The sequence below is a fragment of the Aythya ferina genome, assembly GCF_964211825.1.
Source record: "Aythya ferina genome assembly, chromosome: 19".
Lineage (NCBI taxonomy): Eukaryota > Metazoa > Chordata > Aves > Anseriformes > Anatidae > Aythya > Aythya ferina.
In genome coordinates, this window is record NC_140309.1 from 5,702,394 (window position 1) to 5,729,036 (window position 26,643).

Genomic DNA, 26,643 nt, shown 5'->3' on the forward strand with positions numbered 1-26,643 from the left:
ACAGATATACACCCTGCGTTTGGCCCACTGCAAGAACACGAACCAAAGTGAAAAGTTTGGCTTTGAGCCAGAGGCTCTGCAAGTGTGGGGTATAACTGAGGAGATTTTCTATAAATATGAATTTCTCCTGCATTCCAACTTAATCCTTGCAGCTTATCTCACTTTTTACTACTTCTCTCTTTTTTTTTTTAAACATTCACACTGCATAGTTTGGTGTTACTCAGCCAACATCATGAACAAGAAGCCTATTCTGCACACACGTACTGATGTTAGTTTTCTTTTCCTTCTTGCAGGGAGAAGGTGTTCAACAACTTCGAGAAGCTCTGAAGATTTTAGCTGAGAGGGTATTGATTCTTGAGCACATGATAGGAATTCATGGTAAGCATTGCTAAAATTTTCTTTTCGAGACAGGTGGGATTCTATTCAGGCAGCTGCTTGATGATGAAATATCCTCCCAGTCTCCTAAGCTCTCTGTCAATGTCAAAAGCTGTCTGGTAGCTATTTAGGCATCCTTCTCAAAACTAGGTACCCAGCATGACTTAAAGGATGCTTGCAACTGTTGAGGACCTACAGCATCCACCACCTGCCTGAGTTACTCTGGTTTTACCCCAGCAGATGAAATGACCCCCCATGATAATTTTTATTTACAGTTTAGAGTGAACAGTGTCTTAATCCATGCTGCACCCATGATCATCTACCAGCATCTCAGGGAGGTGCTTGTTCAGGTTGTTAGTCAAGATCTTTTAATGCTGTTAATAGTGTCGTCTAAGTCACCTTAATACCACTGAGGCTCTTGCCTGGTATAGCTCTGTAGTTTACAGAGAAAGCCCTAACAGTGCTGCAGGTTACCCAGAGAACAAATGATCCGTGAAGGTCTTGCCATTACAACTTACATAAAACCTATTTTCTCAATCACAATTAAAGAAAGTCTCACACGTTCCTCGTTCAAACAGAATGTAAGTTTTCTGTTGAGGCTATTTGCTCTCCCATCACTGCTGCAGGACGTGGCATCACCCCGTAAGTGTTTTCTGCCCTTAACCAGAGTGTGGGGTCATGCAGTCATCACAGGTCAGACTTCTCCCTTCATGCCACTTGAGGTTCAAGTCTTGCACAGCTGCCAAAGTTGCTGTGCCAATGTCTTCCCTTCAGAAACACATCAGTGGCAAAATACTACTACTTGGATCTACTATCCCAGCTTTTGAGAAACAGGCCTGTTCTTTGGCACTAAGCTGAGCATTTCTAACTAAGTCCCATGGCACTTTTCACACTGCAACAGATGTGGAACCTCCTTCCTGGCCTTGCTTGTAAATTGAACTGCTACCACACCTTCCTTCAGATCAGCATCCGCCTTTATTCCAAAGTGGCCTTTGGATATGGATGTGGCAAACACATAGTTAAACTGTCCAGAGGTTCCTAAGCAAGTGACATAAAGCACTCCTATTATGGTGCAGTAAGGCAGCAGGCTTTGAGAGCCCACCAGCCACTTCTGGAGCCAGCACGGTGCTCAAATGAAAATGCCATTGGGGACGTGAAAGTGAAAATAGTGTTGGTGTAGAGTGCTACACTGTGTGGCTGAACTGGCTTGTGTCTCTGCACTGCTCTGCATTGTTCAATGGAGATGTGTCTTTTGGAGGCCCAAAGTACTATTTCCAGAAGCAATGGGCAGCAGCAGCAAGAGCTTTTCGGGAAATCATGAATCATGAGCCCATGATTTAACCGCAGTCACCCTGACCTTACCTCTACAGTACTCCTAGTTTGCTTCAGCTTTTCACCAGATTTTATAGACCAAGGGCAGGAAGAGATGTTTTTATGCTTGTTTGCTTTGACATGATGGAAGTACCAGGAGGATGCCCACTAGGTTACCTAGGCAGCAACCCATGCCCAGCCTGTATGTTCTTCTGGTAAGAGTGGAAGGGGAACCTAATCTGTAAGTACAGTCAGTGAATTTCACAGAGATACAGGACCCAGAGTCTGGCCCTACATGGTCTTTTTCTTTGTACCTCATTTATACTACTATAAAGAAAAGGAAAAAAAAAACACACCACCACCAACAACAACAAAACAGCTCTTTGGGCAGCTTATATAGACACTGGGGCTTGAACTGGGGGACAGATACCAATTTGCCCAGCAGAGCTGCCTTGTTTACCAATTTTATACATTATATTTGGCAGTACCACAGCAACCAGGCGTGTGGTGCTGCTATTTTGACACAGCTATTTCAGCAAACCATTTTTACTGACAAATACGTATTTTCTGTTATTGTTTGGGATGGAGATCAGTTACTTAAATCCATATATATACACTCTATACTAATGTAAGTACATCAAAAAAAGTGGATGTTTCTTTAATTGTATAGTGTAGTTTAGGCCATGTTTAAGCATCTCTGTTGCATGTCTTTATATAAATAGTTCCCTTTTTATCCAATAATACAGTATAGGTAATTATATTTTTACTCTGTGCTTTTGAAATAGTTCCATTCTTTAACTTAAGACATATTGAGGCCCTACAAAAATACCACTTAGAAAAAGAACTTGGAAAGTAAGGCTTTTTTTTTTTTTTTCCCTTTTGTTCATCCCTGTATGTGACTATGTTTAAAAAATAAATAAAAAACTGAAAAGATCTAAAATAACAAAATAGGATTTCCCTGCGCACAGACCTCCCTGCAGTGAACAGCACCACAACTTTAAATCACCCAGCACCAACTATCTGGTCAGGTTCCCACCATAGGTGTCAGGAATTTTACCACAGGTTCCTGGGTAGCCCAATTCCACCCAGCTTTAGAAACCCACGCAGAAATGCCAATCGCATGCTCTCATTTTCCCTAGAAACTTCACAATCAATGTGGTTTCCAAAACCACAGCCACCCAAGCAACAAGGCAAAACATACCAGCAAACAAACCTCTGCTCTGCAATGAGGGGGCAGCTTGAGATTATCTGGCCTAGCAAACTACAGAGAGCAGCCCAGAAGGACACAAGAAAGCCCAGATTGTTTGGCACTGTTTATTTCCAGCAAGCACAGCACAAATCCTCCTGCAGCCAAGCACTCCCTTGAAATAGAAATGCTGCCTCATGTGAATGAACCAAGACTGGGTGTCTGGCTTGTGAGGTTGGACTCTTGGCAGGGAAACACGCCCATGTCCAGCGCTGAAGGCAAAAGGAAAAAGGAACTGGGGCATTCCAAAGGATGAGGCAGCATCATGCTATCAGCATCTGTTGCCAACTGCTGGGAAAATAAAAGTGTGGCCGTAGTCAAATGTATATTTAGCTTTGTAGGGCAGGATGCGGTAGACAGAGGAGGTGTATGTTAACACGAGGCATGCTGGGAGAGTGGACAGCTAATATTTATTTCCAGTTTTATTGCTAATTTGTCTATAGCCTCGGGTGGCTCAAGCCTTTCAAAATGTGCACCTTTACAAGGAGTGAAATGGTACTTACACCCCCAGGAACAGCACTTCCTTGTGACCACTTGGCAATGCCTTATCCTTCAATAACAGGAATCTGTGGGCAGTGCTGAGTAGTAGTTGTAGCCCAAGGTGGATTATGATCAATAAAAGAACAGTGCTTCGTAAATGGAGTGACAAACGGGAACAGGACCTGCTGTGCTGTGTGCAATAATAGTATTTACCCTGAGGAGTTTATACAGAGCAGAGGGAAAAGGCCTAATATTGGAGTAGGATGATGACAGCAAATGTAGAGCCGCAGTTCCTTGGTGGATGGAAAGACATCAGGAGGGACAACACTTCTTCCAGAAGAGGCGTCATTCAGAAAGGCCCATTTACTCTTTCCTTAGCCTCCCCTTTTAAATAGTGCTCTCCCGTGACTTTCTCTCCTTACAGACTCTTTGTCTTCCATTGAGCCAGGCTCTGGACAAGATGTGATCCCGGGCTCCCCTCTGCGAACCAGCATCAAGATCAAACGTGGAGGACCCCAGCAGCCGCAAGCCTACCAGATCCTCTCTTCACTGCTGGATGACGGTGAAGCCAAAAGGAGAAGTAATCGGATGAAGTAGGAGCATCTGCGTGTCCTCCGTGCCGGTTCACCAGTTAAAGATACAGTATCCCAGTGCTTAAGTGCAGATGAAGTGGGTAGGAGGCTGTAGTGCTGGCAACTGGATTCCCTTACCTGTCCAACACTATGCCCTTATTGCAGGGAATGTCTTATCCATAGCTCAGAGAGGGTCTTATGAATGTTTTTCTTGATTTTGTTGTTTTGCCTTTGGAATACCAGGTGGCAGGTATCCTCAGAAGCTGTCTACAGAAGTGACACCTCCTGACTGTGTCTCCAGCAGTTAATCCTCCCCTCGTTTCCCCACAGCCCTTGAAAGTTACTTCAGTAAAGCCCTGCTGAACTGAGTGAGACGTTCAATCCCATTAGACTCGAAGCCAAACCTTAGTCTTGTCTGTTGGTATAGCTGGTGGCATCCGCTTTTATTTTATGTGGTGGTGTCACGCTGACTTCAGCTGAAGGTACCACTTTCACAGGCCATTAAAGCAGTCTCATCTGCAAGGATTTCTTTTAAGCAAATAACAAATTGGAAAATTCAAAGAACATTTTAAGCTGTTACTCTGAAAATTCAGATTACTGTTTGCAATTTACCATCAAAATCTTGGCTTTTCATGTTGCTGATTGCATGTGAATGACATTATTTCTGTTTGTGACAGGCTGAGCAAGGACTTTTGATGAAAATGTTCATGGCGTATATTGACTCTCTATCTTCAATAAGTTTAGACTGTTCTGTGAAAATTTAGAGCAGTATGTATGAGGTATGATGGAATTACAAAAGAATTTTCCTATACTGTGTTCAGTTTGTGCATACATCCAGAGAAAATCATTTTAAGTAGTAGCAATAACTATTCACAGAAAAGAATACTTCAAATACTTCACAATAGTTTCTTAAATTTACATTAATAAGGAAAAGTATTTTCACTTTTTTTTTTTATCATTCTGTGGGTAAATCCTTGTCATTTGAATGTGGAGACAGTGTAATAGCAAATCACAGCCTGTGGAATTAGTCTTGTCAAGAGCTTATCTTGCACTAAGGAGCTAAGTACAGTCATTTTACTTTTTGCAATAACAAGTTTTTGGGGAAAGTCCCAGCATCCAGGTTTAAGAAGCTGGACCTGCCCTTCAGTGACGAACGAAACACTGCACGTGCTGTGTAAACCAAATTGGACAAGTCATTCATGGAGACAGTGAATTTTGTTGGAAAGGGTAAGACTAATCAACAGAACCGATGGTACTACCTTTATTTATATGTATATATATTTTTAACTGTTCTGCCAAGTTTTCAAATTCCACCCAGAACAAAAGTGAGCAAATTGTGGTTTTCATTTGATGGTGTCAGTCATGTAAATTGGTCTCATTCTGTCTGCTTCCTAGTGCAAGATACAGCTAGCTGAAAAAAAAACTATACTCCTACAAGTATTTCTGTCAAAAGCTGTTGCAGACCAACAACTGTATGGTCCATGAGTTCAGGAACCCTCATTGCCCAAAGTGCTCATCCTAAGGTAAAAACAGAAACACGTGCTACCCTGGAAATGAGCCTTAAAATGAAGGAGCTCTGCCAGCCCATTAGCCACACGTTAAATTAACTTTCTGTATACATCGTAAATATACAGAAGGCATCACAACATCCAAATCTTTCCTCTGAAGAGCATTATATTTTCAGAAATAAATAGGGTAAAGGCTGCTCCTGACTGAATGAATTCACCAGATGGGTTCATTTGGCCCTGTTCTTCAGAAATCCAACCATCCCTCTCAAAACATGCAAAATGGTGCAAGTTGATGCTGAGCAGACAGCAGAGAAACTTGTTCACATAGAGAAGGTTTTTACTGCTATACAGCTAAATAAAAACCAGCCAGGGCATAAGCTGGCTTGAAGGCTGCAGTACATGCACTTACCCTGCGTTTGAATCCTCACGCTGCTTGACCAGTGCCAGTGGTGGGATCTCGCTCCGCAATAAATCTGTGTAGTTCACGTTGTTTCTCACACAAGTTTTCCTTTGGGTATTTCAAAGAAACAAGTCCAAAGCCTTGCAAAAGTTTTGGGAGTTGAAGGCAAGGTATAGTCAGGTGCTCTCTTTCCCCAAGACTCCAGCTTTTGAAGTGAACACAAAGGTTTGCCAAGAGTTGATGCTCTGGGCTCCAGTATCTTCGTGTACCTGCACTCTGAATTATAGATTGAGTGTGATATAGTCAGAAGATAAGAAAACAAGTCAAAACATCTGAGTCAAGCAGGTTACTGAGCTCAGGCAGTGGTCTTGTATTCATAATCCTTTGAGGAGAAAGTCTCTGGAACACATCTGAGTTTCAAATCCAGCAGTAACTCTAAGTCCAGTGCTACCTCTAATTACAACACGTATATAAACAATGTGGAATTTAATCAGTGCCTTTGAGAAGGCTGGCAACCAGCTCTCAGCCTAAAGCTCACAGATACAAGCAGCTCAGCTTCCCAACAATCAGCAACTGACTGAAGGGCTGTTCAGCAGGTCACATCCCTGCATTCACTGCCCTGTGGGAAAGAGTTTGAAGGGGACTTGGAGCATCTGCTTAGCCTAGCTGAACTTGGTGCAGCCACTGGTACATTCCTGGAATAATCTTCCCATTTAAGAATTAAACACACAAAAAGATGTCTCCCCAGTTACAGGCTGATTGCCACGTGGGAACTGAGAAGTGCTTGATTACCTCCTTGTTGAACAGGGACTAGCTTGGTCTTGATGATATGGCCATTACAGGGCGTAACACGTGGGAGATATCCCCTTATGCCTCCTGCAGGTATTGAAAGGTGAGACCCTGAAGACTGAGGAGAAATCACAGTGCAAGGTAAATGCCTGTGCGGGGCAGGTTGGTGCAAGCTAGAGGTGCTCACTGCATTAAGAAGCTTTTCTCGTGGCCCCTTCAGGACCTAAACTAAAACAAAGCAATCTTTAAACAGGGAAACAGCAAAAATTGTTTCACTGCTCTTCCAGCTACAGGGTTGAATTTGGAGGAGTACAATGGGGCCTTTTTCATGTTCCTGATATTCTGGAGCCTTCATGTTGAATTGAAAGAGAAATTTTTCTTCCTCCAAGTTTGTCTTCATGAATGCAAAGCTATTGCATTAGGTTGATGAGTACTCTCTTCATTCATAGTGACTAGGATTTGGGATTTTTAAATTAAGAAATTATTTAAAACAAATCACTGGCAAGATGATGGGAAATTTAATTGAAGTTGTTTGCAATTATTCCTGCCAAGCTGTCACAAGATTGGTTAGGTTTGGGTTGCAACAGTTTTAATTATCGATTTTTCCAGTTTTCTGTATGAGCTATGTCATTTTTTTGCTCCCCACACTTCTTGCTTTTTTTAGCTACATCCTTCTTTTATGTGGTACTGTATCTTTAATTTGGGTGACATTAGATTACACCAACTGGACTTTCTCTCTCAGCTGGGGTTTCATTCCTCGCTACTTACACAACAGTTGGACCACACTCTTGTGCAGTCCCAGTTCAAATACGCTTTAAAGGTGAACACAGCCTCATATGCTGACATTAATGATGTTCATGCCTAAACAAACCACTCCAACCACATTTTCCATCTTAGGCAGGATACTAAGATTCATTTTAACCAGGGCATATATGCATCTTGCCATGTCTATGTAACTTAGAGAGTGGATTTACTTCTGATGCGTGCTCATTTAGAAATATATTTTAATGAAATGTTTAGTGCTTTATCTTACATGCATACTGTGCAATACCATAGTGTGTTGTTTTCCTTTTTTTTTTTTTTCCTAAGACTTCATTGAAATTCTTAATGTTTCTTTGGACTCCAATGTGTTTTTGACTTGGCTCAGTTCTGGTAGTAGGAACGCATTTTCCTTGCCTTGAGCTAACCAGAAGCAGCAGCAGCACATTGCACAACTGACAGTCGCTGCAGTTTGTGCACCCTGATGTTCACCAGCAATCTGGTACTCCGGGGGAGGTGGAGAATGCTTCTCTCCAGAGTATCCAACCTGCACTTACTGTAAAGAATCGATAGCAACCCAGGGAAATAAGAAAAAAATAGAAGAACCCTCGTCTGCTCCCACCAAACTCCACAATAATTTTGCCATCACCTTCCACAGGAACAGGGACAGGCTATAAAAATCAGATCCAATTCTGCAGGTAGCATGAACGGGTGCTGCTTTCAGAGGAGCCGAGCGTATGGCTCACAGGTGGCTTTCTGAAAGTTTGGCGCTGGGATATAGGTTCAGTCCCAGTCCCTGCAATGAACTATTTTAATGTAAGAACCTAACCACTGTGACAAAGGCTTCCAAAAGACATTCAGCCTCGGGAATTACTTCTCAATACAATTTAGTGGAAATTCATGCTCTTCCATGTTTACAGCTTCTGTGTTATTTGAGACTACATTCCATTCTGGTGTTTGTTGGTATAGGGTTTAAACTACTTGCCGTTTCTGTGATTGCTTTGAAACCAAGCAATTCAAAGGTGCTATAATTGTCCACAAAGCACATTCCCACCCATAGAAGGAAATGTTAACTTTTTCACTAGTTATTTTACACAGTATTTTTTTATTTATATCAGTGTGTTTTGTATGTGTGCAAACGGTCCCAGCTTCTCCCATTGTAATAAGCTATACATCCATTTGGTCGTTACGCCATACGCAGCATTCTGCAGTCATGTACGTTCTGAATTAGGACAAGAATAACTCTCTTCTGACACGATGAATTCATTTATGGCAGGCTCTAATGTTTGTTGTAAACACAACCTGTTTGTTCCACCTCTTGCATGGTTACTTATCTGTTTTCATATTGCTATGTTATTGTTCAAGATATCTATTTCTCTTTATTTGCTATGGGTTTTGTTACTGTATATGGAATGTTTTGTATTCAGCATTTTCTTACAGAGCAGAGTGGGAACAGTATTCAAGAACCCACAAATACCAAAGACCTTTCATGTAATGCACTGAGAAATAAACATACTGTAAATGAGTACGATGTCAGGTGTCCTGTATTTACGGCGTTCAAAGCAAGTTCAAGTGAACTGCATCCTGGGGATGCAGGGGGAACGGGAGAAACAGACAGAGAGAGTACAGTGCTTAGGAGTGGGCATTAAAAATATGTTGTTACTTGCAACTTGCCTCCCTTCCTTGTTTTCTTACAGTTCAAGGAATTCGAATTGTTGAATTTAGGAGCAACAGCTGCCCTCCTCCGCCTCCCTGCAGCCCTCTGGTACCTACTGGGCATTGGTCTCCTCCATCACCAGCTGCTTTTGCTTTTGTGCTGTCTCTGAATTTGCCTCTGGGTTCATTCAGGCATGCGCACACAGATGCACACACACTGCAGACTCTTCACCTCATGTGACCGTCAGTCAAGGATGTGGTTGGGAACTTTTTTAAAATGCTTCCTACTCTGGGAACAGCTACCCATTTAGATGCAAGTCCCTGGCTGGCTGCACAGGGATGCTTTCCCCTGTGAGGGAAGGACCTGGGCTGTGTCTGTCAGAGGTGACAGGTCTGGTTTCTGAACTTGTTTTTGCATCCTAAAGAAAACAAGATGCATAAATTGCAGCTAATTTGTTTCCCTACTGATCAGATTACACTGTAGATATGCAGATGCCAATCATGTAGCAAAAGCTAAGTCTTGTAAACAGTGGGAAATGCCCACGGAGTCAAGGCCTCCACCTCATGCAGGGTATTTTTGCAACGCAGCTGAGGACATATTCAAGGTAACCTGATGCCAGACATTCCCATACAGTGCTTCCCTGGGTTATAACACCCGTGTGTATTATAAAGAAAGAGTAAGTAGGGAGATTGCATGACTGATTGCCTTTGCTACCTCTCTCAGGATACTGTATACCCAGTTCAGAAAAACAAAAGGTGACAAGTTGGTTCAAAAACAGATTGGAAGATACCTGACTAGACTTTAGGAAATAATCTGCTTGGCTTTAAAGAAAGACTGGCAGCTGATGAGGCCCAACTTAGCTACCTCTGTGACTCTGTGCAAGAGTTGGAAAGTGACCAACAGCTGTGCCAGAGGGCAGGTTTTGCCCCCCATTTCAGGATAAGATCAAGCACCCTTAGACAAACCCAATCCCATTTTTTTGATCCACATGACATGCTGGATAGCACACAGCCTTTACAGTGTAGTAAGGCAAAGGCATATTGGCCACTATCTGGCAGATAAAACACAGCAGTCCATCCGCTCCTTTATCAATGCCAATGATTAACTACTGCAACAATTCGCTGAGGGCTGTGCTAGTGCCTTTACTACTAGACATTTTCAAATTAAGTGGATTTTCTCCTCTTAAATGTGCAAGCATGTGTGTACAGTCCAACTCAGAGAATGAATTCATGGAAGCCATACTGGAGGACCAAAAAGTTAGAGCTGGTGCCTGTGACATTACAAATGCCTGGTCTTGAGCCTGCCTGTGCTTTTCACAATGTGGCAAAGCACTGGCTAAATCTGCTGCCGTTTCACCGTCTATACAAAGTCATTAGTGCATGCACGTGAGCTCTTTTTGTAGCTTCATACTAAAAGCTGAATGCCCTGAGTGCATCTCTAGGACATGCAGCCTTTGCACAGCCCCCAGAGAGGTCTAGGCTATGATGGGCCAGGGCTGTCCAGGATGGAGAACACCTGGCATCACTATTTTGGGCTGAGACTGGCCACGTACCAAGATAAGCTGGAGGTGTCCCACTGATCCCACGCTACCAGGGTGGAAGGGAAAGGCTGAGTCAGAAAGCCCAGAACTGGCCCGTACATAGCATCAGTGTGTCTGGGGCAGCGCTTGTGTGACTGTGCCAACAAAAACCTGGCTTACTGGTTGGAGTTAATGTTCAGCCAGTTACACTTTGTGAAGGTTAAACTTCAGACTTCGTTCAGAAAACACACAGGGATCAACAGTGCACGATAGGATCTTGGCCGCAACCTTCTCTCTGCTCCTCAACCACAAAAATGTCTTCAGAAACGGATAGAGCCCAGGTCTACCTGGTGACAGGAGGATGTGGTTTTATTGGTGAAAAGATTGTAGAGCTCCTGTCTCAACAAGACTACATCAAAGAGGTCAGAGTTTTTGATTCAGGAGCAAGAGAAGAAGAAAAAATCATCCCAGGTAAGGCAAGGGCATCATCTTGTATTTAGCAGCCATAACCCTCCCTCTTTCAAGACAGCGGGTATTTTACTGGAGATGCCAGTTATGGGGAAGGAACCTGGATTAAACAGCCTGCATGGAGCTTAACTTCCAGCTTGGGGGGGAGGGGAGGGGAGCGGGTTCAGCACTGCACCACATCAAAGCAAAATGCTCCACAGGGAGCAGCAGCAGCTGGTCTATCACAGGGAGGAGCCGAGTCCCCACAAAGTACCAGCTGTAAGGAGAAACACTCCCTGGGTACCTCACACAGGATCTTGGCTGCCCAGTTGGCTCTGCTCACCCACTCAAACCCCCATGCTCCTGACCTGCTCCAAACAGTTAGCAATTCCGAGAAGACAACCAAATACCTTACAATAATAGAATCAGTGCTCAGAAGCTCAGTGTCTGCTAGAGATATCATGAAATAAATTAATAATTGAGAGAAACCTATAGTCTGACTGTGCTGTGCAAAAAGTGGAAGAGGTGAGGCTCAGTAAATATGCTCCAAGATACTAAATTAATCCATTTGATCATATCCTGAGTGCTGCCTTCTGAAGTTTCAGCAGGGCTGATTACAGTGAGATAACACTGGGGAAAAGCAACCCGTTTTACTGGATCTGAGAGCATCCACCCCAAACAAGCCAACACAGCTCACAGTTCTCTGCAGTTGGTGGTGGGCTGCCCAAACCCTCAGCCTGCTTCAAATGAGTCAAAAAAAAGTGACATGGGAGCTCCTATCTGATAAGAGGTATTGATAAGGAGGAGAGGGACTTCAGCAAGTTAAAAGATTCTCAGGGAAATGTCACTATCAGAAGTACTTCCTCCACAGATGAAATCACCATACTGCTTTCCTCGGGCTTCATGTAGCCAGTTGCATTAAAAGTACCCAAAACTGAAGGGGAAAGCTGTTTAACCATTAAGGAGCTCCCATAATCCCTGCCTTTAGCCCTTAGGCTAAAAGGGCTGATATTCCTCCTCCGTGCTTCACAGTTTTGTATCTCTGGGCACTGCTCTCTTCTGGAGAGGTGGCACCAAGGGCAAGACAGAAGCCAGGAGTTTTCTTCTGTCCCACAATCTATTCCCCGTTTATGCCTGTCGATACAATTATGCCTTTTGCCCAGTTGCATGACTGTGGCAATAGGCAATCTAGCCCATCCTAACCCTTTCATGAATTGGGTTGGGCCCGCTGCCTCTTCCCTACTAAGCCCAGTATCTGCTCTTTGTCCCTATCATATTTTCATATTTCGCCCTTATTTTTTTTTTTCCTTCAGACTCCATTAGTTACAATCAGCTTGTACTCTAATCCTCCAGCGTACTTTGAGTCCCTCCCAGTTTGATGTTATCTGCTGATTTAATGCCAGGTTCTTGATGAAAACAATAAAAAGACCCAAATACAGCAATAAGCACTGGAGAGCCTCCGGGCAGCCACCTCCCACAGCTGGCAGCTCCCTGGGAGCTGTAACTCAGCCAGCTTTGTGCTCACCCTCGTGTGGCTTGCTTAGACCACGTTTGACTGACTTGCGTATGAGAATGACACAGAGTTTCCAAAGCCCTTCTAAAATCAAGATAGATGACGTTGACCTGTTCCACTACATCCACACAGCCTGCTAGCTTGTCATAAGAGCAAAGGAGATTTATCTGACATGATTCATTCTTGCCAGATCTGTGTCACTTGCTACTATTCTCCAGGTTATCCCACTGGTGCTTACACACACGTTGTTTAAGTCCTGAAATCCCTCACATTGAAGTTAAGCTGTTCCATAATTCCCTGGCTCTTCTTTACCTCCTTTCTAAGCACAGGTGTTTCATTTGCTCTACTTCAACACCTCCTCCAAAAGTCCTCCAAACTATCTGATAGAGCAATAAAGCTGCAATTACATCCATTACCCCATTAGCAGTCCTGGATAACACTCACCAGTGTTATCAATTTGAAAATTTCTCTTGGTGCTTGCCACCTCCCTCCTTACAGCTGAGCTCTTGTTGGTCTCTCCTTGGTCTTAATTGCACCAGCTGCCCTAAGACAGTGATTAGAAAGGAGCTATATAACACTTCAGCCCAACTTGTAGCAGGCTTTTCTTCATGGCTAAGTAGAAGCAAGCTGCCCCCCCACCATGAGGCTGCTGACTCTACTCTCCCTTCAGCACCAGCACAGCTTTTCAGCAGGAGCATCTTCCTCTGTTCTCCAGGCAAGCGTATCCTCTCTGCTATATGGGCAATATCTTCCTTCTCTTCCCCTCTATTTGTGCTGAATTTACTCTCTCTGTTAATATTAAATATCCTACTGCTATGGACTAATTCACCAAATTTTGGTGATGCTACTTAAGAAATCAGCTTAATGCTTTTGTTAAACTTCTGCCTTTCCCTATGTCCCTTGCTTCTTGGCAAATGCAAACCTAGCATCCTCAGTTTTCTCCCTACTTTGAATTGACAAGATCTTTTATTCCCTTGTACTTACAGTAGTTCACCGAGGGTTTCCATGTCATAACACTTCCATAGCTGGAGTCACACACTATTCCCTGAGCTGCTCCTTTGCTTGATCCTTCAGAAATCACTACTCTGATTCCTGGCTGTGTGGGGCTCTGCTGGAAGCCCCCAGCCCAGGGCAGAGGAGACACCTTTGCCCCAAGGCATCCCTGTGGCTGCCTGGCTTGTTACAAAAGTCCTGGGGAGCACAGCTTCCTGACCCATCTTCTTGCTGGCCTATTCCCAACCATAGAAAAAGGGAAAAATCCCACTGAGATGTTACAACACCATCTCAAAGCATGAAAACTAGTAGTAGATGCCAACAATAGCTGTGTATGGAGCAGCTATTTTGAGAGACAAGGAGAAGGAAAAAACAACAAACCAGCTTTCTGAATGGCTCAAAGAGAGGAATTCCCTATGAAACTTCATCTGACCTGTTACGTTATTTTCCACTCCCACCTATACTATCTGCAATTTAAATAAAGCTTTGTGCAATGTCCCTCAAGCTTGCTTGGTGTTATTTCCACCACACTCTAGAAGTCTTCTGCCTTAAGGAAATTGTGTGGGACAGCCTCCCCGTTCACACGTCCTGCAGCCAGTCCTGCTGCCAGCTGCAGCTCTGGGCCAGCCGTCTCCCAGCCTTGCTCAGCTCTGTCCTTGGCTGCATGTAAGTGATGTGCAATGACAGCTGCAGTTATTCTGACACACAGTTGGTGCAAACTGGCAAAGTGCTGTGCTGAATTAAACCAGATGCAGATCTGGTTTCTTGGGGTTCAGAAAGCAGGGATGTATTTTTCCCCAGTGTGATGTATTCAAATGGCAGAGTTGTCAGCGTGCTGCTGCTTGCCCTGCAGAGAGGAAAGCTTTCCAAGCAGGATCTTCATCCTGCAAGAAGGTGAGGATGCTGTTTTGTATTTTTTCCCCCCTGCATTTATGCTTATATTATTCTTCTCCAGCTACCACTCATGTGACAGTGATGAAAGGAGACATTCGAGACTACAATCTGCTCCTTGCTGCCATGCGGGGTGTTCACGTGGTTATTCACACAGCTGCTATTGTGGACTACAGAAACACTGTGCCCTTCTGGGAAATGAAAGCTGTCAACGTTGGGGGTAAGCTCTTTAAAACAGGCAATTAAATACAGACTTAAATTCACACGCCTTGGTGTGGAGTCATACAAGAGGCTACAACATATGTATCCTCTCTGACTTCGTGCTCCTGTGTCCCCTGAATGCCACAAGCACCACTCTGCTGTGAGATGAGAAAGGTGCACTTCCAGCAGGGGGGTTTCTGCTTTTTCCCTCTGTTGCTCAGGGCAGGCTGTGCTGCTCCTCTGCACAGCTGTAAAGCTAAATCTCATGAAGTCAGATGTGCAGCCAGATACTGTGTAAGTTATTCTAATCAGGGGTATAACTTTCACTAGTAATACTGATTCAGAACATACTAAACAGTTTCTTCTCACTACAGGTATGTGAGAAAGACAGTGATCAAAAATTAACCCCTGTTCTAAATACTTTGTGGCTTCCCCCGGGGGTCAGAAAATAGTCTTGCATGGGTGGGGGTACAGGGTAGCTATCAGTTGAGCTGCATCCATGCTATAAGGGAGTGATATTATTTTTAATAGTCATAGAGGTTGCAACTATTACATATCTACAAGCCACACACAGCCAAGATCTCCATGACTCTTTCTATCACCAAGAGCTGATTTCATGTTAAGTGCAAGATCTGCTTAAAGAAAACTTGATCATAAATCTGTGAAATAAGTATGGGCTATAAAGATAATGAAATCCCTATTACAGCAGCAATTCCAATGGCACCTCAGGCTGTTAGCTACTAGAATAGTTGTTAACCACAAGGAAACAATTTTATAGATATATGTGTGTGTATATACACATGCATACTGTATATACATGCATGCACACATCTCACTTGGTTACTGCTTAGGGCTACTCCTACTTTCTGATATATTCAAGGGCAACATTTAAATTCCATCCATTCATTGCTGTAGTTGTTTTCAAAACCAGATGCTTTTAAGAGCCTATATTGTGTGTGTGTGTACCAAGAATACCCAGAGCCTGAGGGCTCCTGCTGCCTTTTAATGGCTTTGAGATCTTCCTCTTCATTGTCTGCTTGCTATGAGCAAGGTATTTTAGTGCACTGAGGTTTCCACTGATAACAGTGAACTCGGGCAACTCCCCTGTTCAGCAAACCAAACCTCTGTCAGATATTTCTGACAGCACCAGAACATCGCACAGCCCATGTTTCTGCAACGTGACTGGTGGCTGAGTGTCTCTTTGGGAGCAGTTGGAGGTGGCTCAGCAGGAGCCTCACCTGCAGCTGATCTGTTCTGCACTTGTGCCTTCCCTTGGATGGCTTCATGTGGGCGCCCCAAACTAAGGCTGCGGCCTCCACTAGGACTACTCAGAGTCTTAAATGCAGAGATTAGTCTGAACTTTTCCATTAATCATAGCAGGTAAAAGAATAAACCTGAATTGTATTTGACACCTACTGTAAACTTCATAGAAGGGGGGGGGGGAAAGTCAGGACAGGTCAACTACATAATCTTAGCTGGCTCCTCTGTGCAGCTCAGGCCACAGAAATTCATCCAATTACTGCCTTAAGCCCAGTAATTTGTGGCTAAATTGGCTATGCCTTTTCAAAGGACTTTTGCCTAGAATTAAGGACAGCAAATTAATGGGCTATCTATCAAGTCTTTCAGCAAGCCATAATGATGCTTAGGAGTATTAGTGTGGCTACAGCTAATTACTAGTGCTGGCAAAAATTTACACCTTTGTTCTGCTTTGTTCCTTCTCTGTTTCAACCACTGGTTTCTGAATTGTGTTACAGTCTTGACTAGACCGAGGAGCCCTCTCCTACAAGAATTGCTTTTTCCATCTAGTCAGTCTCTTTAATCTGTTTTTTATTAAGCTGAATGGATTTTAACTTATCTGTTTCCAGTGATATTTATCTACAGGGGTTCTCAGTAAACTTTGTATAGTACAGGCCAATGAAGAAGTAAATTGTTTTCTACCAGGTCTTCATATTGACTCATGCTCTCTGAAATTATCCTAAACTCAGGATTTCCTTGATAATTTAAGATCATGCCTTTAAGAACAAGAATAGAAATTGCAAGCCCTCCTGAGCAAGATCCGCAGCATGGCTCAAGGGCAGATCCTGATTAGTCAGGTATGAATAGTGCAGAGACTTCCCGAAACCAACTCTATCGGCAGCTTCCTTTAAGATCTGCCTTATCAGATTTGAAGGCCCATCAATATGCATCCATGGGTTTGTTGTTGTCATTCAGGCTATTGTACAATCAGCTTGATTGAATCATGATAATTGCAAAACCCTCCCTGGAAGAGTTGCGAATCACTTAAAAGAAAAAAAAAAAAAAAAAAAACCACAAAACCACACACTGACCCACAAGTTCAGCCAGAAGAAGCATAGATACTGCCCTCAGTACTAGTTAACCTGACTGCTGTCTGGTTACCACACTACCTGAAGCAAACCAGTTACAGCTTTCACTCAAGTAGCAAATTCTCAGCTCTTTTAAGTTGAAAAAACAAGACACAAGTCACTAGGTTGTCCATAACATGTGCAAATTAATGACACTTGGAACATTGCAAGCTAAGATCAATGCTGGATTTTACTACCTTTACTGTCAAATCTGTCCTTACTCCCCTAGACAGATACTGTTCCTATATTCCTAAAAAGGAATAAATACTTTATCTGAACAAAGATGGCAAAAAAAGGGGGGCTTTTTGGTACCAAATTGCTCTGTTGTTTCCTTGTTTCACATGGGAGACTCAGCCTAGGACTGTATGAAATGTATTATGAGATTTCTGCCCATGGTTTTCTTGAACCAAACCATGCTTCAGTTTCATCTGGATTTCATGTGGATTTGTAAGCTGCACTTACTATTTTATTTAATGTTTAGTAGCTACCAGGAGGAGTCTGTTGCAATGTTTTTCACCCTACAGTCACTTCCATAGAGCAGTATACATGTATGCAACTAAAACACCAATTATTTTGCCAGAAGGCTGCAATTCACCATTTGCCAGTCTGTTCATGTATCAAAAAAAGATGGACAACATGGAATTTTGCTCTGCCAAGCTGTCAGCTTCTTTTTTTTTTTTTAACAACCATTAAGTCAAAGTTATGTCAGATGCTAATAGCCATAGAGATTAAGCCACTTCATAGCTAAAGATGTAGCTGTGGCTCCCATGTTATAAAACATCCATACCTGTGCAAATGTACCTGAGGAGCAGCAACCTTGACTTATGGCTTTACATTTTTTTGGCCATGAAAAGGATGGATCTAGTCCAAGTCAGAATCTCAAGTCTGGAAATCTCATTTGACCTGCATAACAGAAACCAAAGCAAGGCAGATGATGTTTGTCCTCAGGTACTGAAAACGTGTTAAGGGCCTGCTGTGTCCTGAACATCCCATACGTTGTCTACACAAGCTCCATCGCTGCGGTGGGACCTAACACCTTGTGTGAGCCCATGTGCAGGTAAGGCCAAACAAATCTTTTGAATCACTCTGGATTTCCAGTTAAACAGCAATGAAGCTGCAAACAGCTGGAGATTTTTGCTGTGACTCCAAAGGACAACATATATTCCTCTTCCTCTTGATTCTTTTACTCCTCCTTAGAAATCCCTCTTTGCTCTTCAAGAATCACAGCCCTTCCCAGCCAAAACTTGACCATAAAGTTGACAGAGAGATCTAGGACCCAGCTGCACCTCCAGGCAGCCCTCCATGTGCTATGGACCTGCTCCTCTAAGCCCTAAAATCAGTTTTGGTATTAGATCTGAGCTGCTCAGGGTTTGACAAGCTTGAGTTTTACCCTGCTATTGGGTCTGAGTTTTCACTTACCTCACTCTGAGTTGACCCAAAGGGCAGGTCTGTCACCAACCCACTTTCCTCTTTTTCAGCTCCATAGCGAATTGCTAGTGAACCTGCACCAAGCTCCTAGTAACAAGAGATCAAATGCATATGGACTATTTTAGCGTGACCTCAGAAGAGGGTACTTTGTTAACATAGTCTTGGGCCACAGCTGCATTTGGTGTGTAGCTGCACTCTCTGTGACCAGGCTCTGACCTGGCAATGGCACCCTATCCCTCAAAATACCTTTCCCTGGGAGGTGTTTGCCAGGGTTAACTCCTGGACTTTCTGCTTTTGGATACATGCTCAACCCATCTCTTCTGCATGTGGCTCCTTCAAGACTAACCCACAGACTCAGAGGATGTAGTAGAGCTTAGAAGCCCTCCTGGGGCAAAAGACAGGATTTGGAACAATGTGAAGATGCCAATATTGGGGTGGGTATTTTTTCTTCTCTTTGATATCCAGAATAGCCTTTCACAACCAGCTGACATTCCTGCTCGGGATCTGGATACCTCTTATATTCATGGGGCACGAGGACATGCACCTTGAACTGGGCTGATATTACTGAAGACCAAGAGCTGAAGCCACGTTACATTTGAAGGCAGGTGGAGATAGGGGCAAGTCTGATATGCACCATTGTAAGGCTGCTTGCTGATTTCAAGCACAGTTGTATCTATACAGACTGCTCAAACCATGGAAACTTGTGTACAAGGGGAACTGGCTCAAAACCAAGTTTTGTCTCTACAGGCAGCCAGTCTAGACACAGCTGGCTTCAGTCTCTTGGCTCTAGAAATTTGAGCCTAGCTAGAAAAGGCTGCTTAAGACATAACTTAAAATGACCTACAAGCCTAAATTTCATACTTGCAAGTAAACTAAGGCATAACCCAGTTGTTATGAACAGCATTTAAGCACCCAAATCCATAGAAATAAATGTCTTATGGAAAAAAAATCCCCAAGAGCAGGAAACCTCAACCCACTTGGGAGCACGAGTACAAAATGATCTGGTGTTATTGAAAGGCTATGGAATTTGGTCATTAACATCTCTAAATCACTTCTAAAAATGAGTGTATGTCCTTGTTTGAATTTTTAGCCCTGTGATTTGAGATGCATGTGAGTAGGTGATTTGAGAAATCTACCCCAAATCTTGCTTGAGAGGACAGTCCTTGGCCTTGTAATGATGCCCAAGTGGGTACAAGCAAATACCTATCCACACTGAGGTTCATTCACAGAGCTGACCATCCTCTTCCCCACCAACTCCCAATCCTTCCTTGTTACAAACACAAATAAAACCACCGTCTTTATCTCATTTTACAGAACACATTCATGTTTTTCCATCGTGCTGGGAGAAAGCCTGCTTTTGAGAGTGGTTCTTGTTCTCTGACGATTTTCACCTTAAGTTCCTGGAATTAAAGTGGGAGAAGAGGTACCCACATAAAAATTACACCACTTGTCCCACTAGGGAACCCAATGACAACTGCAAGGCAATGTAATGTGTCCATGTCCAGACTGAAAGCACAGGTCCTGTTTCCCCATCCCCACCCAATCTGTTCTGCTCTTTTCCCTCTCAGAGCATGATCCAGCCTGCCTTAGTTCCTTTTTCTCTTTCTCTGTCCCCTTTCTCTCTCGTTCCTTGTATAATTTTATTTAACTCACTTTTACATGCTGGGGAATTGACACAGATAAAGGATGATTAGTGTCTGGACAGGGTGATGGGTGCAGGGATAATGCTCACACCTCAGCATCCTACAATAATAGAAAATGCCTCTGTCAGTCTCAATCCCTCTGAGACAGCCACCGCTGAGATACCTTCTGACAATGCTGCTCCAGTCTTATTAGCGTTCAGTTATCTGTGATCGTTTTGAAAAGCAAGAGCATTATGCTGAGCTCTTTGTTACTACTAAGCTTCAAAAGGAGTGGGGGAAGGCAAATACGAGCAGAGCTCTGCAGCCCAGGAATGACAGGCAGGTTGCCCCTTGGTGAAGCTGCTGCTTTTTAAAAGCTTTGCAAGGCAAAAAATAAATTCAGATATAAAAAGAAAGCAATTAAAACTAGAACTTCTAGATAACCCCCCTAATTGTCTTGAGCCTCTCCTGGGGTCACAACAAACCGCGCACAATCAATCTTTTGTCGTGCTTGTTTTCTGGTTTGTCTCCTGCTCATCACCCGTAAACACAGGGAAGAGGAGGAGGGCTTTGTGATAAAAGCCAGGGGTGCACGGGGAGGCTGTATTTCTGAAGATCCTAATTTATTTCTGTTGCTGCAGCACAAGACGGCCCTGATCTCAGCTGGGATATCTGACACACGAGATACCAGACTGCCAAACAGGCAGAAGAAAGGCAGCAGCATTATCCGGGTTTTACATGTGGGGATCTGAGCACAGAAAAGAGCAAGCAAGTTGCCCAAGGTCAGAGGGGGAGCCTGAGTCAGAGTTTGCTTAGCTGAGGCCCAGAGCTTGGCAAAAAGACCCATGCTGCAGTCTGGCTGCACAATCTTGTTGCAGGCCTCTCCAGAAGTGGCTCTGAGCCCACCTGCAACAGGAGCACGATAGCTCTTCACTGCCCTACATGGGGGTATCCCAAGCCTGGTGTTTGCCTAGCGTGAGTTTCTGTAGGAGAGCAAAATAATTAAAAAATGTGAAGAATCCAAATTCTGAACCAAATCCTGGAATGGACTAATGTGCACTACAACACCGGGACAAAATGGCAGCTGCTTTCTTGGTTCTCCTTGGAATTATTTCCAGGCCTGGGAGGGCAGTTATTTGTTGGATCCCACTGACTCCCCTCCTCCTTGCTGCAAGTTAGGAGGCACGGCCAGCTGAGGAGCATGTTGCCTTCCTCCGCAGTCACAGCCAAGGGTCCCCAGATGGCTCCAAGCCCTGCTTGCCCTAGATCGTGGACCTACATTTTTGCTCTTCCCTCAAGCACAATCTGCTAGGGAAGATGAAGGAATAACCTCAGCACAAATCTGGTGATTGCACACCTTCCACAAGCCCACTAGCAGCTTTTGCATCACCAGCAAATGTCTCCCAACTCTAATCTACAATATGAGAAAATTAAGCAGCAGCAGCTTCTTTTAGTTTATAGCTCATGAGAGGCTTCTTGCTACCTCTAATGAAAAAAAAAAAATAAAAATGTAGGATTGCTCTCATTTTCCTGCCCTCTATCATCTTGTGCTCTTTCCACCTTGCTCAGCCACCTGAGAGTTGCTTAAAAAGGTAACTGCACTGCCTTCTAATTTGCCTGCCAGAATATTGTTTGCTTCAATCACATGGTATTAGACAAAAGCAAATCCAACTCTCAGACATCAAATCATGCAAACCTGCCCTATGAACCCACTTTTGCCTAACCCTGCAGAATTGCCTGGTATTTATTTCTCCCAGACCATAGCAAGGATCTTAGACCCATTCAATTCCCCACCAGAGGTAAGTCCCTGGAGGGCAGGGGCTGCAGAGTAAATCACGCTATGACAAACATCTCCTAGCCCCGAGCTCTACCTCCACAGTCACCCAGCATCTTGCAATGTATTCCAGAGGAAACGAGGACACCAAATACAGTGGGGAAGTGGAGCTTCCTTATGGGAAGACGAAGGCCATGGCAGAAAAACTTGTATTTGAAGCCAATGGAAAAAAGGTACAAAAATCAGTGGTAGCACCCCTGGTGTTTCAGCACAGGATGAGTGGGAGGAGACAGATGGTTAGAAAGGTCCCACAGCTCATATCCAACTGCTTCCTCGACTGGGTATACATACCAAAATCCCCAGAGTTTACCAAAGGCTGAGCCTGCCTGCCAAGCACTTGCAAGATCAAAGAGTGCTGCCCTTCATGCCTATGCTTAAACTCCACCAAAAGGAGTGGGGCTTTGAAAAGCACTGTGTAAACTTAAGGCCTACAAAACCAGGTTCACCTGGTTCGTACTGCATAAAGATGTATTTTCAGACATGCCTGAGTGACTTAACAATCAGAAATATTACCCAGACCCAGCCACCTACCTAAGTTGGCTGCCTAGTTGTTTCGGACTCCCAGTAGTCAGCAGACAGATGAGTCCTTCTAGAGGATGAAGCAGAACATAAAAATGCGACTTTTGTCCTGCCTGGAGCACCTCTCTCTCCTGGTTAAAGTTTGAGGTCAACCCAGTTTTGGTTGTTGCAAATACTCCTTCACACCTCAGCTGCAGAAGGAGTTAATGCTGTTAGCACCCTCCACCTGATCTTTCTCAGTGAACACCACCCATATGCAGGTGTGCTTTGTTAAAAATAAATAAATAAATAAAATCAAGTGGGCACCTCATTGCATTTCTAAGGATCCAAACCAGGCTCTAGCTGCCCAGATGAAGTTTGCAAAGGTTGACTCCTCTAGCCCAATTTCCCCGAGATTTTTGGTTTCATCTGACACACACAACATCACTGTGGAAGGTTTTAGCTCTGAATCCATTGCTCACTAACATCCCTCCCTGATTTTTCAGCTGAACAATGGTGGCAAACTCACAACCTGCATCATCCGTGCAAACACAGTATATGGGGAGAAGGCAACATTTCTGAGAGACCTGTATTTGTTTGCCAAAGCCAGGAATGATGTGTTGAACTACCTGGAGCCTGAAAACACCGAGCGCAATTCCACGTATGTGGGTGAGTGACTGATCTCTCTGCTTGTGGTGCTGCCAGGCTGTTCTGGTCCCCGGAGATCTTCCATTGCAGCTTACCCATAACTCCTGATGACAGAAAGATGAGTATATTTTTATAACCACAAAGCTTGGTCTTGCTAAAAGAATTTTTAATATAGATGTTTACATTTTTAATTTTTTTTTCTTGCGAAGGGCTTTCTTTTTTTTCTTCCCCTCAATGTAGGGAAAAATGATGTTTAGAAAAAAATAGCAGAAAAGAATAATAGGAACTTTCTTTGGTAACGTTTCAATGATTTTATTGGGGAAGACAGAAATTCGGGAATATTTTTAAAATGTTTTTTGTTGTTTGAAAAGACATATTTTCATTACAAGAAATTACATTAACTATTTATAACTTAGGAAAAACATTCCTTGGAAAAAAAAAATAAAAAGACTGTAATACATAAGTGATTTTTGCAAGCACGAAAGACTACACATGAAACCTATTGAAATAGTTTGTTGTGGTGTTGAATGCGTTACAGGGGAGTGTAACTCACCATTAAATCATGCAGGGCTTTAGTTATTTCTGTGCAGCTCACTTATATGTCTTTTTCCAAAAGTGCAGATAACAGTAGTTTGAAAATGCTGTAATGGAAGAACCAGGCCTAGATAAATCAAGTGACTTCTTCAAAGGCTCTCAGCAGAGCCAGGAATAAAACCCTCAAGCTCTGCCTCCCATTCATCCTGCTCTCACTACAAAACACTGCCCTTTCGCTTCGCGTGAACCGGTATCACAAGGAACATTAATTGTCCAGCACAAAGGGGAGACCAAAGGTTTAAAGGCTCTTGGAGGTCTGGATTAACTACTCTGTCTCTCGGCAGTACAGCTGAGTAACACAATGAGTGCTTTCCCTGTTTCGCAGCACCGAAGAAGGCAGACCCAATGCACTCATTCATTTTAAGAGGAAACAGGCAAATCTAGCTCCTCCTGAATGCCTGTCTCTCTCCCCCTCTTATTTCTCCAGGGAATGTTGCATGGATGCACGTTCTTGCAGCAAGGCACCTGCAGCTGAGACCAGACTTACTCGCTGGTCAAGTGTATTATTGCTATGATGACACTCCAAGAAAAGGTTTTCTGGTCAGGCATCAGATCCTGTCTTCTACGGACCCTTCAATAAGGCTAGGTTTGCACATCCCTTACTGGAAGATGTGGTTGATAATATACCTGCGCAGGATAATCAAGGTCCTCTTGTACCCCTTCTGGAAGCCGCAGCCGTTCCTAAACTTGCCTTTACTGAACACAATAGTCACCACCTTCTCCTATGAGACGGACAAAGCCTTCAGGCACTTTGGGTACAAACCCCTCTTCACCTGGCAGGAGAGCAAGCAGAGAACGGCGCAGTGGCTGAAAGCAGCTGCAGGGAACCTATCCTGCCCCCATCTTCATGAGAAGGAGAATTAAAGCAGCACATTTGGGTAAAGAGAGAGTGAGCTCATTGTTGAACTTCACAACATGCTGTGGTCTCAGGCAGCTGGTGGGATGGCTGTAACCGACTCACACACTCAAGGGGTCTTCCCTGATAATTTCTGGAAGAGCAAGGAAACCCAGCAAGTTCTTGCTCTGTTTTAGGGCTTGATGGAAAAGAGCTCTGGAAAAGGGAAAAATGCTACCTCTTTTAAGATTGTTCCTGTTATTATTAACATATGAATGATTATATCTGTTTTGAAATGTTATTCCTATAAAATAAGCCTGCAGTCTCTTGTACTGACAATGAATAGCCTACCTTACATTCTAACCATGTGCCTGGACACCTGACCAAGCTTAGAGGTGGTTACACAAAGGTTGTAACTCAAATTCTCCTACCTTTTAGCACTCTAGCAGCAAAACAAAACCTGTATTCAGCTGCTGCACAGAAGGCAGACAGCAACTTGGGTGAAGGCCTTGGGGGCTGCATTTATGCTAAATAACGCCTGAACTTTGGGCAGAAGAGCGCATCTGAACTCATTCTGTGGCACTGGAGCTACAGTCCGTGGGGGAACAATATTTCAGAGATATTTTCCTAGCACAGATGGGGTGGGCACTTACAGAGGATTCACAACAAAAGCAAAGCCTGCGGTCGGATCAGTTTGCCAGTTCCTCTACCTGTAAGGCATGCAGAGGGGCTGACAGACCTACATTAAGCACAACAGATTTCAGTTTTCACCTGACCTTGGAGAAATGGGCTATTTTTACAATACTGGTTAAAATTTAAAATTAGTTCTGTTGTTTTGAGAATGTTTAAAGTATTCCTGTAGTCTGTGAACATGTAACCACCTCCTGAGTTTTCCTACAGTTACAGTGTACATATGCACAAATAAAAGCTTATTTTAATTACTTCCCTAATCCTCCTGGAAAAAGCAAGTTTCAGCATGATATCTTTGATAGAAATGATCAAGATTTGCTTCTTGTTAGTCATAGCAATTACTCAGGAAGGAAAGCAAAGCGATACCGTGTGAGCTGCCAAGTTAACTTCACTGAAATTCATACTCACAAGAGAATTCTTTGGAAAATGAGCTCACAGATCCCAAATCATCTGCTCAGGTAATTCATGAATAATTTCAAATGACAAATAAATTTAGGGCAAACCAATACAATCTGTTCATAGAGAATGTGGGAAGCTGAACTGTGTAAGTTATCAGCTCCCTACTTTTTTACTCAATCCTTTGTGCTGGAAAGTTTTTCAGAAAGGGACTAATAAGATTGCTGGGTTTTCTATTTCATTAACAATTAGCTGGGCAGCTTCCTGTTATAATTTAAATGGTAAATGACGGCTTGCTAAGAATTTGACAAAGAAATATATACCCAATTTCTCATGCACGTTGCCAGAGCATCTCTGCAATACGACAACGTTGACTGCAACAGGTTTTGATGCTTCTGAAGCCTTGTTTTTATCTTGCCAAAAAAGAGCCACTGGGTGGAGCTGCAAGTCTGTGAGACAGGTACTTTCGCCGTGTGATTTCGAGTGTTGCAACAGCTTTGGCTTGAGCTATTTTAAAAAAGAATCCGAAGACCTACCCAGAAAGCAAGGTTGACCGATGGGCTGGGGGTACCTGACCATCCAGGTTTGTCCTCAGTTTGTGGCATTTGGAGTTTTGGACTTCCCTCTGCTGCCTGGATGCATTCATTTTTTTATCCTCGTGTAGGCATATCACCAAAGAGACCAAGAAAATTATTTTTCCACTGGTAACTCAGAAAAGAATAAAAGTTTGCTTTTTATTAAAAAATATAATGAAATATGGCACTCTGACCTTTGAGAAAACTTGGCTAAGTACAAGAGCTGATGCTGTCAGTCCCATTTGGAGCCATTGGTTTATTCCTTTGTGGGCTCTGGAGTTACTGAAGGTATTGAGTGGTATAATTGCCAAGCCCCAATACTACCCTAGAGACCAATGTATGCTTGCCTCCTTTCAGAAACCTCTCTGGGAACCTTATCATACTTTTCTTCCTACCCTGCTCATCATCACCTATGATTTTGATGCTTAGCAGGATACAGATGACACACAGGATAAGGAACAGGCATTTTTAAAGGTAGTTAATGGCAGCATTTTTCAAA

General features: G+C 43.4%; 2 protein-coding genes across 13 annotated transcripts in view; both read left to right on the forward strand.

Moving 5' to 3' along the window:
- Window positions 1-8,966, forward strand: part of COL26A1 (collagen type XXVI alpha 1 chain) — a 187,168-nt gene extending 178,202 nt beyond the window's left edge. For 11 of the 12 annotated variants that reach the window (XM_084493557.1, XM_084493551.1, XM_084493559.1 and 8 more), the window contains 2 exons: window positions 294-378; window positions 3,837-8,966. In XM_084493557.1, the coding sequence (XP_084349683.1) occupies window positions 294-378; window positions 3,837-4,009 (258 nt within the window). In that variant the 3' untranslated portion in view covers window positions 4,010-8,966. The remainder of the gene's footprint in view (window positions 1-293; window positions 379-3,836) is intronic. The other variant, XM_084493555.1, reaches the window with a different exon arrangement.
- Window positions 8,967-10,293: 1,327 nt separating this feature from the next.
- Window positions 10,294-25,433, forward strand: LOC311421497 (3 beta-hydroxysteroid dehydrogenase type 7-like; the record flags this gene model as incomplete). The annotated part of the gene is made up of 7 exons (XM_084493440.1): window positions 10,294-10,363; window positions 10,848-11,087; window positions 14,525-14,680; window positions 17,973-18,081; window positions 21,982-22,081; window positions 22,913-23,075; window positions 24,076-25,433. The coding sequence occupies 7 exons, from the start codon at window positions 10,294-10,296 to the stop codon at window positions 24,510-24,512; spliced, it is 1,275 nt and encodes a 424-aa protein (XP_084349566.1). The 3' UTR covers window positions 24,513-25,433.
- Between the last annotated feature and the right edge of the window lie 1,210 nt (window positions 25,434-26,643).